This window comes from Pteropus alecto, unplaced genomic scaffold, assembly GCF_000325575.1.
Source record: "Pteropus alecto unplaced genomic scaffold, ASM32557v1 scaffold134, whole genome shotgun sequence".
Classification (NCBI taxonomy): domain Eukaryota; kingdom Metazoa; phylum Chordata; class Mammalia; order Chiroptera; family Pteropodidae; genus Pteropus; species Pteropus alecto.
Window position 1 is genome coordinate 943,471 of NW_006436283.1, and position 14,591 is coordinate 958,061.

Consider the following 14,591-nt stretch of genomic DNA (forward strand, 5'->3'; position numbering starts at 1 on the left):
TAGATGGTCAAGTAGAATGATCTTAGGTCTAGAATGCTCCTGAAACGTGTAAACCTGATCTTTAGCTCCTCAGCGAGTGGAGTGTCATGCTTTTGTCCCCGAGGGAACAATCTGAGGACAGTCACAGAATCTTGTACAGAGAAACAGCTCTTCACTTCCTAACGTGCCTGTGTTGGAGACATTTCAGAAACAAATAGGTGGGAGTAGTTACCGAATGCCTGTGCTGCATACCGTGAGAATGTTTTTCTAGTTGAATCTGAGTGGAGCGTACTAGAAATCAAAGGTCGAAAGCATGTGTATTTGCACTCTGCACTGATGAGGGTGAAGGTTAACAGATGTAGTTAAGAAGCAAAGAGATAGAGAATATTTTATGCTGTTAACGATTGGAATTTCATGATTGTCCAAAACAAAATCTTAAAAATTGAGAATATGGGAGCAAAACCTTTTTAGTCAAGTGAAAGCCATTAGAAAATGAGAAAGTGAAGCTATTTTAGGAATATCTAGATTATTCATTTGTTTGATAAAAGCAGACAGTAGATTGAAAGCCGTTGTGGCATTTTGTGTGTCAGTGAAAATCCTTTTTCAAAAACGGCGGCTCGTGATGTTTTTCATCTGTATAGTGTTGTTTTAAATACAGTGCACGGCGCAGTAATTGCTGAGAGGAGCACCCGTGAGTCCTTTCTGGCACATTCCTGTCTGTCTGTCCTCCCGCCCCTCAGGTGGAGGGAGCATCGTCTGTCTGGTTTGTGGCAGGGCCGCCCCATGCCCCTTGTGCAGTTGGCCAGGCGTGCTAACTCACTTTCAGAAGGGCTTCGATCAACGTAAAAACAACTCCTGGGGAGTCATGTTTTGTCCGGTCGTCTTCCAGGACTGTCAGCAGTTTCAGGCTTGCCAGGAATATATTTTCTTAAAATCCTGCTAAGCTTTACCACAGTGTTAAATACCTTTCTTTTTGAAAGTCTTTTTATTAAAAGTAAATAACAAATTAGAGGATTTCCTATGATTCTTTTAAATCACTCTAATGTCTGTGTATAGGTCCTGAACAAAGCGAAATTTTTAAAGAACCCAGTCATTCGTAATTCATGGTAGGGAGTCCCCCCTCCCCTTTTTATTTTTAAATCTGAAGAGAAAAAAAGTGTTTCAAGTATACACTTTATAAATAGTGGTTAAAAATTGAAGCTCTGTTTCCGAGTGAAACAATGAGTTGAGAATCAGGGCAGGACTCCTAGTACGTCGTTCCACACGTCAGTGATCTCGGGCCTCTGCTTCATTCTCTAGAAGCAGTGGGGTGGGCGTTGCCAGGGGAAGGGTGAGCTTTGGCTTTAAGTTTCAGTGACCCAGGTGATAAGAGGCTGCAGATGTTCGTCTCGGTTCTAGACCAGGACCTTTCTAGTTTGCATAGTAACCATCTTGTTTCTTTCACGACAGATCATTCGTGTTCAGTCCCCGGATGGGGTGAAGCGGATCACGGCAACAAAGAGAGAGACAGCTGCGACGTTCCTGAAGAAGGTGCCTGGGGCTCTGGGCCTTTACCTCGAGAGTCTTCGTCTCTCACTGTTATTCTCTGCTTCTGTGTCTTTTCTCTCTTCCTCCTTTCCCGGTTCCGCTCGCTCCCAAGTTCAGTAATTACACATCAGGATTCTCTCAGGTGTGGATGTAAAGTTTTGAAGATTTCAGTCATGCTTTTGTGAGGCTCCGCTAAGGTTTTTTTTTAAACCTCCCAGCGCCTTAGACAGATTTCTGTCTTTAGACACAACTCACAAAGCTCACAGAAGTAGTAATTTTCCCAGGAGTAGTGTAAAAAAAACGAATATATATTTCTTTATCTCCCCAAAGTGGGAAACAGCAGATGTGAAGTGCGGCCTGTGGTTATCCTGTCTGAGAACGTCTCTGCGTCTCCGTCCTGATGGAAGCAGAGAGCTCTGGTTGTCTGGTCCTAGGGAGTCGCCTTGACCCAAAGGGCTGGCCGACTCAACACCCTGCCCGTTTTGGAAGCTGCTTTCCATCCAGAAGTCTTGTGGTAGCTTTGCTACAGCTAACAATCCTGGTGAACGATTTCTCGTTCTTGGTGATGGCTTGCAGTGCTTTGTCTACAGGAAAACATTGTTTTGCAGAATTGATGAAGTGACAGAATTTGTTAATTTCCATTTATATCTAAATTGTTTCACTGAAGAGTCAAAGCCATTGTTTTTAGTCTTCAGTCTTAACTTTGTTTGCACTGGGGGATACAAATTTCATGGTTTTAATTTCCTAATGCTTTATTTTAGGATGAATGCCACTTTTAGCTTGGAGGAAAAAATCACACGGTATCACACACTTAACTAGTACACGTGGTGTAAAATCTTTGTCTTAAAGACCATTTCTCATATACTTTCAGAATTTCAGGATGACAAGGTGATTAGTTTTAGTCCGTTTTTTTAAGTCAGTAGAAAATAGTACATAGAGTTAATTATTAAATCAACTCCTTTTCTTTACGGTGAATAAACACTAGGTTTTATCAATAAATTTCACATTAAAGGGTAAGTCGGTCCCCGGTGAGAGGCAGCAGGTGGAGGAGGGCACACGCCGTGGGTGGGGCTCGGGGCCACTGCTCCACCGTCGTCTCTGTCAGGGTCCTTGGCGGTTCCTTGGTCGATCCGCGTGCACAGAGTTGTCCTCACGCTGCCTGCTCCGGTGTTTCCTCGGGCCGGGGTTTCTGTCTTTAGCCTGAAGAGTGTCCGCGAGCAGTTACTGCAGTGGCAGCCGCGGTGACAGCTCCCTCAGGTCTGGGTGACCCCAGATCGTTTTCATTCTCCCCTTGTGTTCGAAGGGAGGTTTCACCAGACGCAGAGCGCTGAGTTGACAGATTTTTATTCCTCCCCCTTCCCGCACTTTCAGGATGTCATTCCACTGTCCCTGGCCCCACCCGTGCCTGCTTGGGGCCTGCGGCCGATGTGCTTAGGGGGGTTTCTTTTCCTTTTCCTTTTCCTTTTTCTTTTTTTCTTTTCTTTTCTTTTCTTTCTTTTCTCTTTTGGATTTCTTTATTCTACTTTGGGTTTGCTGAACTTGTAGGATTTGTTCTATGTTTTTCATCAAATTTGAAGTTTTGGCCATTTTTTCTTCAAATATTTTTCAGTCCAATCCTTGTTCTCTCCTGAGGATCATTTGACACGGTCCCTGGGGTTCCTAGGGCTCCGGTCATTTTTCTTTCAAATCTCCGTCTTCAGGCTGCGTGGTTTCTATTAACCTACCTTCGGGTTAGCCGGCGCCTCTGCAAGCCCCCTTCTGCTGACGCGCTCACCCAGCGAACTTTCCGTTCAGTTGCTGTGCTGATTTTCAGTCGTAGAATTTCCACTGGGTGTTTTCTCCGTTTGCCAAGCTTTCTCGTCTCTTCGTCTGTCCAACTGCTCCGCTGAGCCCTGAGTGTCCAGCTTCGGCTCTCGCCTCTCCTGGCCGCAGACTCAGTAATGCCTGCCTGACACCTCCACGGGGGGTTCGGCAGCCACCGCGTCTCAGCGCCGAGCGGAAGGCCTGATTTCATTAAAGTCTCCAGTCTCCTTCCTTTGGTCTCTCACGGTTTCCTTACAGGTGTCGCCTGCAAACAGGCGTCCACCCAGTTCTCCAGCTGCATTCTAGCACCACTCTGCTGTCCTTCCTGTCCCTCACTCCTTTCTGTCCCCTCATCCTGCCGGTCAGCAAGGACTGCTGCCTAATGCCAGCTAGGTCCTCCCTCTGCGCCACCGTCCTGGCCTCGCCCGAGCCCCGTCTCCTCTGGGCGGTCCTGGCCCCGCTGCTTCCTCTTCCCAGCTGCAGCAGCGTGGCCATGAGAAGTAGGGCCGGGGGCCGGGCAGCCCCTGCCCACGGCTCCCGGGCTGGAAAGCGGACTCCCCACAGCCGGCGTGGTCCTGTCTCCCTTGCCAGTCTCGTCCCGTCCCGCTTCCCTCCTGCCCGCTGGGCACCGGCCTCACCGGCCTCTCTCAGCCCTTCCTGCCCCCAGGGCTGCGTACGTGGCGCATGGCGGGCTCACTCTGCTTCTGGCCTCTGCTCCGCGGGCTCTTCGGAGAGGCTGTCCCTGTCCTCCCGCCCGGGGTGACTGCTCCCGTGCCTCTGCTTCCTTTCCTGCTGCCGGGCTCGTCTCAGCCTGTGGTTTCCGTCTTTGTCGACTGCGTGTGGTGGTGAGATCCTCGATGGCAGGGACCTTGCCTGTTCTTAGTCACTGTTCTGAGCGCCGGCGTGTAGGCAGTGCGCAGACCCGCTTGCTCTGGGGAGGGAGTGGGTGGCCGGCTGAGCCCAGGGCCTGTGCGGTGGGCACCATTACTGAGTCGGAGGCATCTTCGACGCTTCATCCTCCTGTTAGGTTTCAAAATTGGAATTGGGATTTTATAATCGATTTTAAAAGTAGAAATTACATTTTCCTGATATGGTCATGACTCTTCTTTCAGTCTCTTAAATGTGTCATACACTCTTATTTACCCAAAGCTTTGCTGCTTTTTGGCCATTTTTTCTCATTTTACTTGACGTCTGTGTAAGCAGTACCAATTTCCTCACAAGAGAGCTAAATAACAAGAGAAACTTGGTTAATGAGCAGTTTCTAAATGGACTGCGTGTTTTAGGGATGTCTGATGTGTATGTGGTCGGAATATCGATATGCAAATATGCTATTAAACCTATGTTGTTCGGGTTCGTTCCAGGTCGCAAAGGAGTTTGGCTTCCAGAATAATGGCTTCTCAGTTTACATCAATAGAAACAAGACCGGAGAGATAACAGCATCGTCCAACAAATCCCTCAACCTGCTAAAGATCAAGTAAGCGCCCACTGGCGGGGAGACGGGGTGGAGAGGGAGCGGCGACACCGGTTATCCACCTGGGGTTGCTCGGTTCGCGCCTGTTTCCTCCTCGTGCCACTCTAATCACCGTCCCCTCTACTGACTGAGATGCCGGTGACCAGATTTCTCGCCAGGTGTTCAGCGGTCACCCTGAGTCTGCAGTTACTGTTGTGTCGATAAGATTGACTTGCAGAATTCTGAGATGTGTGTCACTGAGGATGTTGTGGCCTCGGGCTGTGTGTGCAGCTGCACCCTCAGCTGCTTCTCTGCAGAGAAGGGCCTAGAATGGAGCTCTGCCGAGGTCCGCCCTGGGGCCTGACCTGCGCGGTGGGTAGGTGGCAGGCATGTTGCCCACGCTGCGTCTCTTGCTGGCGAGACCCTGGAGTGCCATAGAGTTGATCAGTAATGTCAGGAGGGGCGTCTAGGATGCAAAGGCCTCCGACTGCTTTTGCGGTTTAGTTGGAACACAGTCCCGTCCGTTCTTTTATGTTTTCTTACGCTCTTAGGGGCCAAGCTGAGTGGTGATAGACTGTGGCCTGCAAAGCTGAAAACATTCACCATTTGGCCCTTTACAGAAGACGTTTGCTGACTCCTCTCTGACGTGTGTGGGCGCGCCTGCTCGTGGATGAGTGAGCTGAACCCCAGTGTGGGTTCGCTCCTCAGGGAGCGGGCGGGAGCGCTCCCGGGAAGGGACCACTGGCTGCGGGGCGGCCTGGGCCAAGCAGTTGAGCTGGGCTCTGTGGGCAGCTGGCCGTGTGCCTGTTCACCGGTTAGAGGAGTAGGGCCATTGCGGCCGTTTCTGTGATCATTTTTGTTCACAAATAGTATAACTAGGGGGAGAACGCGCAGTTACCGTGTTCACTTATCTGTTCTTCGGCAGATGTTTGTGGGGCACCTGCCAGTTGCCTGTGCCTGTCGTCAGATGAAGCCTTTTGTTTGTTCGTGTCCGTTTCCAGGGTGGGCGAGGTGTAGCTTTCTTCCTATCTTCGAAAGGGTTTTTGACCTGCGAATCACTTCCGAGTGTTGTGTGGGATTCACACTCCGCCACACTGACCGTGTGCCTGGGGAAGTCGCTTAACCTCACTGGGCCTCACCACCCTTGTCTGCAGAGGGGTGTAGCTCCTCCCTCTCGTGGCTGCACGGTGCCTGCACGTGGTGAGCACTGAAGAGATGACAGCCGTGTTTTTAGAACTGTTCTCATAGCTGGACTCAAGAAAGGGAGGCTACAGACGGAAACGCTTGTGAGACAGAAGCATCGGACTGGAGTGTTGTCACACCAGTCCTGGACCAGAGGTGTGGGACAGCTCGGCCATCCTGAGGTGGCGCTTGGAGCGGATCTTTCCAATGACAGTCACGATGCTTACTGACCAGTGTGGGTCTAAACTTGAGGGCTCCCTGCTGTCACTGCTCAGTGACCGAACCGTGTCTCCTCCACTGTGTCTTTGCTCGCTTTGAGCTCTGTGTCGACCGCGGTCCCGTAGCTCCTGGCTCTGTCGTCACAGGTCTGTTGTTCACCGCTAGGTGGGTGATCTTCTCCCGCTCTGGCTGCTTTTGAGACCTTCTGTTCGTCTTGGGAGCCGCCGTTTCCGTTCCCTGAGCAGCGTGGATCGCTGCCTGCTTGGCTGGTTGTTTAATCCTCCCTGAGGCAAATCGTGTTTTCTGTATTTGCAGCTCAGGTCTGGAAAAGCTGCGGTCATGATCTCCTTAACTGCTACCTCTGCCCCACCCTCTTTATTTCAGCGATCATATCTTTCAGTTTGCGATGTTCTCTTTGGTGCCTTTCGAAGCTGGCTGTTCACTTCACTTGCTCACAGGCGCCGTGTTGCTCCGGGTTCCTTCCCGGCCTCCGCCGTGCTCTCACTGTGCTCACCAGGCTTCCAGTGGAGACCGCTGGCTCCTTGCAGGCGCTAACGCAGCCTGTCACACACACGGTGCTTCGCTCTTGGGTCCTGTGATGTCGGTGGTCTGTCTCTGTGAGTATTCAGGGTTCACGAGGACACCTGTCATCAGTGTCATTGGCTTTGCCCAGCCTGTCCGTATGAGGGAGGTTTGGGAAGAGCCACCCAGCCTGGCGCCCCGCTGTCCTGCATCTCCTAGTCCCCGTTGTCATCTTGGATAGCCTTTCTGCTCGCGCTCTTTTTCCATTCAATTTTCATTTAATATTCTACACGTAAGTTTGTGTCATATCTTGTAATTCCAAATCTGAAGCCCTTGGCTGTCTGTTTTCTGTTGTCTCTGCCCACTCTTGCTCATAGTGGCTGCTCCTCTTGTACATTTGGTGACCTTTTCTTGAGAGTTTGTATTCGAGCAGACTTGGCCTTGGGGAGTCCTGAAGGGTCCCTGGCCAGCGGCTTTCTTTCCGAGAGGGCTTGTGTTTGCTTGTGCGGGCACAAGGGGGCGCCAGGGACCCAGCACTCCTTTGAGACAGGTCCCGTCTTTGGGCTTCCCTAACCAAGTCGCAGTCGGGCAAAGCCGGCGTCGGACACAGATCGGAGGTGACTTTTTTCCTGCTCTGCAGTGGACGAGACAGGGTTCCTCGTTGGTTCCTCTTTTGAGCTGGGCCGTGTCCCTGCTCAGGACATCCTCAGACATCGTGCTGTGTAGGGAGTTGCGGGTGCGGCGGCGCTTTGGGCAGGGAGGCTCGAGGCCGTGTCACCGTTGTCCAGAGAACAGTGTGGGAGCCAGGCTCGGGCTTCCTGCGTGGGTTCGCCGCCGCTCTGTGGGAGCTTCTCCTGGTTTGGGGGCCTTGGGGATTCCTCCCTTTCTCTAGAGCTCACCAGCGAGTTTGAGAGCACATTTGTTAAGGCTGACGCAGCAGCCGAGCCCAGGATTCCAGAGCCGGAGGGGTTTCGTAGTATCTCATCCGCTGTTAGAAACAAGTCTCCAGTTACTATTTGGCAGTTTTATCGCTCCTATGTGACGGCCGGAAGAAGAGCAGAGGACAGATGTGCTGGAGAGTGCAGCCCAGCAGCCTCTCTGCTCCTCGTCAGCGCCAGCGTGCTGGCTTAGCGCTGCGCGGGCCGTCCTCGCAGTCTCTGTCTCCTGCGTGTTTCTTGTTGACAGCAGGTATTTACCGGCTGGTAGTGCTGCAGCTCTTCCTCCGAGACGGGTCTTGCCTTTTCGTGTTGCAGGCCGTGCCTGGTCGTGCAGGGACCCACAGCGCTTCTGCAGGCTGCCCGTGGGTGGCAGATGTGGGTTTAGCCTCAGGTCGGCTGTGTGGATCAGGTCCAGCAACACGCAGTGGGGGTCTGATCAAGGGGGGAATATAATTTACGTCGAAAATGATTGAAGACCAAATATTGGCGTATAAAATGTGAGTTACGGCAGCCTTTTTGAAAACAATGCATCAGTGGCTTTAAAAACACACAAAACTCCTTCGGTCCAACAGGGCCACCACCTTGCAGAAGGGAAACCGTGTGGCTGCCTGTCTTTGGGCATTTCCTCAAGTGGTGTTCTCAGTGGCAGGAAGCCACAGAGGCGCATGTGCCCATCCGTGTAGGAGCAGCAGAGTAAATCACGAGGCGGCATCACTGGGGAACATCGTGCGGCCGTTAAAAGCGACAATTAGATGTAGACTGTTCGGAGGGATCTCATGAGGTATTGTCACATGAGAAAAGCAAATGCAAAAGTGTGTTTTTGACAATCTCATTTTGTCAAGCAGTGCTGTACGTGTCTTCACATCTGTCCGTATGCGTGTGCGTCCATGGACACAGAGAAAGGAGTGGAAGGGTCTGTCGAGCAATAAAACGTGGGGGAGCTGAGTAGAGGACTGAGGACCGATCAAGGGAAAGTGGGGGCCCAGCAAAGAATGGGGGGGGGCAGGAGCGCGCGCAGACCTGGTCTGTGTTGCAACTGCGTAGCCGAGCCTTGAACAGCGTGGGTCTGAGCTGCGCAGGTCCACGGACATGCGGATATTTTTTGATAAATACACAATTAGCACTGTAAATTAGGGGATGGAAAACAGATTTTTGATCCGCAGTTGAGAGTCCGCGGATAGAGAGGGCTGACTGCGTACGCGGATCTGCACCATTGCACACGGGGCTGGAGCACCCGCAGGTTTGGGTGTCCAGGGGGTCCTGGGGCTAGCTACCCACAGATACCGAGCACAACTGTAGTTGAGCTTTGGAGGAGTCAAAAGTTACCTGCATATTTTGACTGTGGGGGTTGGCATCCCAACCCCCACATCGTTCAGGGGTCAGGTGTCTATTCATCACGTGAAACTGGGAGGTGTATGGATGAATCTCAGATGCTGAACACAGGTGTTTGGGAGATTGAATCGCAGCGAGAGGGAGTCTGCTGCTGCCCTCTGTAACGCTGGGCACACAGGACACATGCGAAGAGAGAATTTAGGTCTCTTAAAAGTGGAAACCTCGTTATTTAGGCTTTCGGGATGGCTGACGGATGCTTTTTGCAGATGTCAGTCTCATGTCCAAGCTGATCTCTGCAGCTCAGGCCTCCACTTATGTTTGTCACTTGAACAGGCATGGCGACTTGTTGTTCCTATTTCCCTCGAGCCTTGCCGGACCGTCATCTGAGATGGAGACGTCCACCCCGCCGGGCTTGAAGGCCCTGGGCGCGCCCACCGTGGTGGAAGATGAGATCGACCAGTACCTCAGCAGGCAGGACGGCAAGATCTACAGGAGCCGCGACCCGCAGCTGTAAGTGCACCGGGGCTCCGACGGGGTGTGTGTGTGTGTGTGTGTGTGTGTGTGTGTAACACGCTCTGTAGGGGGAGGGATCTGCTGGAGGAGTGTGAGTGGCGAGTTTGACCATGTAATGTCAGATTAAATTTCACTTCAAGTTATTTCTCGTTGTTTGAATCTTAAAGTATGTTCCACGTGAACTTTAAAAGTTTTCAAATATTTGAAACTAAGAGATTCGAAAGAAGGGAGGAAGGTCCTTACACCAAGTCTTGACCATGCTGTGTCCCTGGAGACACTTGACTGCCACGTGGCAGAGGGGGCCTTAGAAAGTGTGCCGGGCAGGAGGAGGGACGAGTAGAGGGGTGACACTTGCACCGTCCTCGTTCACGTTGCCTCGTTTAGGGATGGTGGAGCGGTCTCAGCACTGCGCAGACGTACCCTCCCATTCTTTGGGTGACCGTCTCGTTGCTGGAGACAGCGCCCCATTGACCGTTCACTTTCCCCTGGGATCATGGAAACGCCGGTGCCGTGCACGCTGCTTTAGGTTTCTGCAGTTCTTCTTAAGGAAACTGGTTAGACACGTCTGAGTTTACACGCAGTGACGGGGAGCAGTCCAAGCGAGGGCCGCTTGTCCGCAGCGTAGTCTTTGTAACCGCATCGCTCCACGCACACGACGGGTGCGACACTGAGGAGCTGCGGTCTCAGACGCCACGGTAGCAGCTTCTCCGCCTTGGATTGGAGAGCCAGAGCGGTGATCAGCTGCTGGTGGCACGGAGCCTCAGCCTGCACGCCGCTTCCGTTCGCCTTTCCTCCCGGGGCCGGTGGCAGCCCCTCACCCCATCTCTGCCTTCGAGGCGTCATTAGGAATCTTAGAGCAGGGGTCTCCAACACCCGGGCTGCAGACCGGTACCGGTCGATGGCCCATCAGGAACCAGGTCGTGCGGCAGGAGGTGAGCGGCAGGTGAGCGAGCGAAGCTTCCTCTGTGTCTGCAGCCGCTCCCCAGCGCTGGCATCACCGCCTCAGCTCCGCCTCAGACCGTCAGGCCTTAGGTTCTCATAGGAGCACCCGTCCCTGGTGCCAGAAAGGTCAGGGTCCGCTGCTTTGGAGGGTGCTTGTGTGCGCGTGCGCGCATGTGCTGACCTGTTGTCCGAGCCGTGAGAGCCTGCCTGTTAGAGACAGGCCATTGCCATCCAGAAACGCAGAACTCGCACGCAGCAGAGAGTCCGACCTCATTTAGAGGGTGAGCTGGTTGAGCCCAGAGGGATCGCCAGTTGGCCTTCCCGCCACCCAGCACCAGCCACGTCACCTGAGCTCATCGCCACAGTTGTACCGCATGTGTGGAGCTTCCCAGGTTTCTCTGACTGACTGACTGAAACCCACAGAGCCAGCGTCCCTTATATGCTTTTTCCAAAACGTGCCTGAAATGGGTGTTTTCTAAATTTGAGGTATTAACGTGCCTCTCTCAGGGTTTTTGCCATATCTGCGAATCACCTTTCTTAGTATTTGCTTAATGTTTCAATTTAAATTGACTTTAAACTCTGTTTTTAGTTAGTATCATTTTAAGCAGTTAACATCTGTGAAATCAGGTTTGATATGCCGCTGAGCTTTTCCTAAAACACGTCAGAACTAACTGAACTATGAAGATGTTCTCCATGTACCATCTACAATGATTTCACTGGGGCAGAGAAGCGATTATATTAAGTATGACGTGCACTGTAAATATAAAAAAAAAAAAAACGCCGGGAGGCAGCAGGAGGACAGACGTACTAACTGCTGTGTGTTTCTTTTGCCCTGTGCTCATCTTAGATGCCGACACGGCCCTTTGGGGAAGTGCGTGCACTGCGTCCCTCTAGAGGTGAGTCTCGTGGGGAGAGCTGCCGGGCTGCGTGGTGCTGATTTCCACAGCTGTCGGGGGCCCTTTCTAAGTCCCCGCACTTGGCCGAGGTGGAAGAACTTTCCTGTTTATTGCCCTGGGCTTCGTGTTCCCACTTGTGCAAGCTGCACAAAGGACAAGCTTTATTTACGGGAGTGACCTTGGGGCGAGTTACGAATGGCTGAAGCATTTGTATCGCTGTGATAAAGGGGCTGCGTTTACAGCGGGCTCCCTGGACGATCCTTTTAAAACCTGACACAAAGCTGGGCCTGGCAGTCTTCACGCTCGTCATTTTGATTTACTTTGCCCGAAACCTCACGTCTCCTCTGCTGGTTTGTCTGTGAGATTGAGAGTTGGCATAATAGTGCTGACTGCTAGCTGGGTAACGCTGACCTGGGCTGGCAGCCCACCCGATTTTCTTCACGAGGCCCCTCTTGCTTCATCTGGGGACTTTTTTTGCAAAATTTGCCTGATTTTTACTTGGCTTAGAGCAGTTTATGTTTAATAGAGATTCATTTTCACCTTGAAGAGCTAACTGGTACACAAAGAAAAAGTGGTTCTGACCTAGAATAAGTGAGCCCCAAGCCCGCTGCCCTCCGTGGGGCCTGCGCTCTCCCTGTGCCCGCCCCCCCGGACCCTGCGACTCCAGCAGGCGCGTGACCTACTGACTGTGTGTTGGCAGCCATTCGATGAGGACTACCTAAACCATCTCGAACCGCCCGTGAAGCACATGTCCTTCCACGCCTACATCCGAAAGCTGACCGGAGGGGCTGACAAGTAAGCACCCTGAGCGCCGCAGGGAGGTTTGTGTTTTGTGTCTGACGGGCATCGCTGAAGCCACTGAGCATGTGATTGAGAACAGTGAAGGTCGAGGTCTGGGCACGAGGCATTCGAATTCGTGACTTTGGCCCTGATGGTAGAAAAGAGGCAGGTGGGTGGAGACTGGTGCCTTGCTGTCATCCACAGTGCCCAGAGTGTCGGGTAGATGCCAGGCTGGTGCTGGCCACTGGGCGGCTCCTGGGGCACCTCACTGGCCTTCCCCAGGTATGTGGTGCCCCGGCAGCTTAGTGGTGTGTGAAGGTAGGTGAATGAGGTAAGGCAGGTTGGTGGCCTGTTGCGTCTGGAGTCTGCGCCTTTCCTCTGCTTTTTGGAAAAACTGAACCCCCCGAGGTCACGTCGGACAGCCCCGTCAGCCTCATGCCACCGGGCCGCCTGTGCATCAGCCACGGCGTGGGTGAAGCCCTGGCATTGTCCCTCACTGGCCTTGTGAGCCTCAGGAGGCTGGCTTCCCTTGAGCGCATGCTGGGACAGTGGCCAGAGAGGGGAGAACTGAGAGCACTCTGATTTCTGTTAAACCGCGTCAGGCGCTTGCCCGTGCGACCCCCCCCGTGCCTGTGCGTTCACCTCCCCGGACGGTGAGGGACCCGATAACTGATTCTATAGTCCTGTCGGTGCAGCAGGAGGAGATGGCGGCTGGGCCCAGGTCAGCAACGCTTTGTGAAGAATGTCACGCTGGCCTGATGGTAGTTTTTCTCTGACAACCCGCAGACACCTTAAAATGACTTTTTAAAAAAGTTAGACCAATAGAAAAAAATCCTACCAGAAACCCATTCTTGCCTGTCGGTGAGATGAGCTATGGATCTCTGTGGACTAGGGAATGAGCAGAGATTCTTTGTGCTGAAATCCTTCAGCCTTGCATCTGGGTCAAGGGCCATGGTCTCCCGTGGGGGCACATATGTGGCTGTCATTAACATGTGGATGTGGTGGCAGCCATTGCTCCCACATGACATCAGACCTGCATGCCGTTGGCTTGGGAGGATAAGATTGAATTTTTGGACCATTTTGTGAATGGGAAAAGTGGCAGGGGGTGAAGTCACGTGTGCAGGTTCGCACCAAGTGCGAGCGGGGTCCAGGGCTGCTTCAGTGGCTGGCTTCTCACTGTTGTTTTTATTTTGGCCGAAAGCAGAGAGAAGGTCTCTTTGTCGCATATCCTAATTAGGTTTTTCCTATGACTAAGAGTTTTTTCCAAACACCGAAGTATAAAGCTCGTAATGAAGTGTTGCTGATAAATTAATGAAACTTAGAGCTGTTTCCCCTCAGGGGCATAGGTTAGATCAGTGTTCAACAGTGTTCTTGAAAATCTTTGTGGATGTCAGTGACAGACAGTGAGAATGACAGCGGCGTTTATGGGGAAGTAGTTCTGTGTTTCTGCGCAGTCTCGGTGCACAGGACGGAAGCTGCAGCCCATCAGAAGGACGCGGCGCATTCCCTGCTGCCGCCACCGCGTGCTTAGCCCCTTTGAACTCCGCTCAGAGGTGTGAGATGTGTGAATGTTGTCGCCAGTCTCCTGCGAAACTCTTCACCATTGCAATGTTTAATTAAGTTGCCTTTTCTTATTCAGGGGGAAGTTTGTCGCCCTTGAGAACATCAGTTGCAAGATTAAATCAGGGTGCGAGGGACACCTTCCGTGGCCTAATGGCATCTGTACTAAGTGCCAGCCGAGTGCCATCACGCTGAACAGACAGGTGAGATGTCCGCCGTGTCTGTCCAGACAGGAAAGCAGCTTTGTTTTCATGGCTGAGAAATGAGAATCTCCTTGGAGAGGAGCTGCCACTAGCAGAGGGCATTGCGTGTGGCGGATTCTCAGTACATTGTCACCGATCGATTGACCCTTTGGCAGAAACTGTACACTCAAGACAGTGTTTGTAAGACTTGTAGCTCCTGCAGGCCCGGTACGGTGGGGGGACGGGAGGGAGCACATTAGTTTTTTCTTTTGTCGCCTTGTGCGAAGGGAGAATTTTACCGAGGACTGTTTAAAATGCTCGCTGGTTGTGACTCTGCCTTTTAAGAAACTGTGCCTCTGGAAGCTGGTACCAGAGCTGTCCTGGGACCAGCTCAGGGCAGCTGTCCAGGCAGGCTGTGAAGGGAGCTGGGCCGAAGGAGGACGGGGGCCAGGGAGGGCCGTGTGTGGCGGTTCCGTCGTTTCCGCCCCGCGGTCGGTCCTGCCCCCGAGTGTGGCTGCCTCGTCCCCCGCCTCTGGCAGCCCACGTTCGTCCCCTTAGAGTCCATCCCCCCATCTTCGTGACTCTTTGGAGACCTGTCTTCTTGTTCTTCGGCTCCCGTCCATCAGCTTTCTTGTTCTCTTTCGCTTTTTGATATGATTCTTTCCCCTAGAGATTTTGCGAACCTCCATTTTAGGTGAAATCCCAGTGACCTTAATATGAATTAATTTATCAAGGAGTTCCATCCCAGCCCCACACACACACTAGA

At 52.4% G+C, this 14,591-nt stretch overlaps 1 protein-coding gene across 1 annotated transcript in view; it reads left to right on the forward strand.

Annotated features, from left to right (window-relative positions):
• Positions 1 to 214: 214 nt before the first annotated feature.
• NPLOC4 (NPL4 homolog, ubiquitin recognition factor) overlaps positions 215 to 14,591 on the forward strand; it is a 44,382-nt gene continuing 30,005 nt past the window's right edge. Inside the window, exons 1-7 of the mRNA XM_015589578.2 lie at positions 215 to 232; positions 1,429 to 1,509; positions 4,671 to 4,783; positions 9,286 to 9,462; positions 11,255 to 11,303; positions 12,004 to 12,098; positions 13,723 to 13,846. Of these exons, the coding sequence (XP_015445064.1) occupies positions 215 to 232; positions 1,429 to 1,509; positions 4,671 to 4,783; positions 9,286 to 9,462; positions 11,255 to 11,303; positions 12,004 to 12,098; positions 13,723 to 13,846 (657 nt within the window). The remainder of the gene's footprint in view (positions 233 to 1,428; positions 1,510 to 4,670; positions 4,784 to 9,285; positions 9,463 to 11,254; positions 11,304 to 12,003; positions 12,099 to 13,722; positions 13,847 to 14,591) is intronic.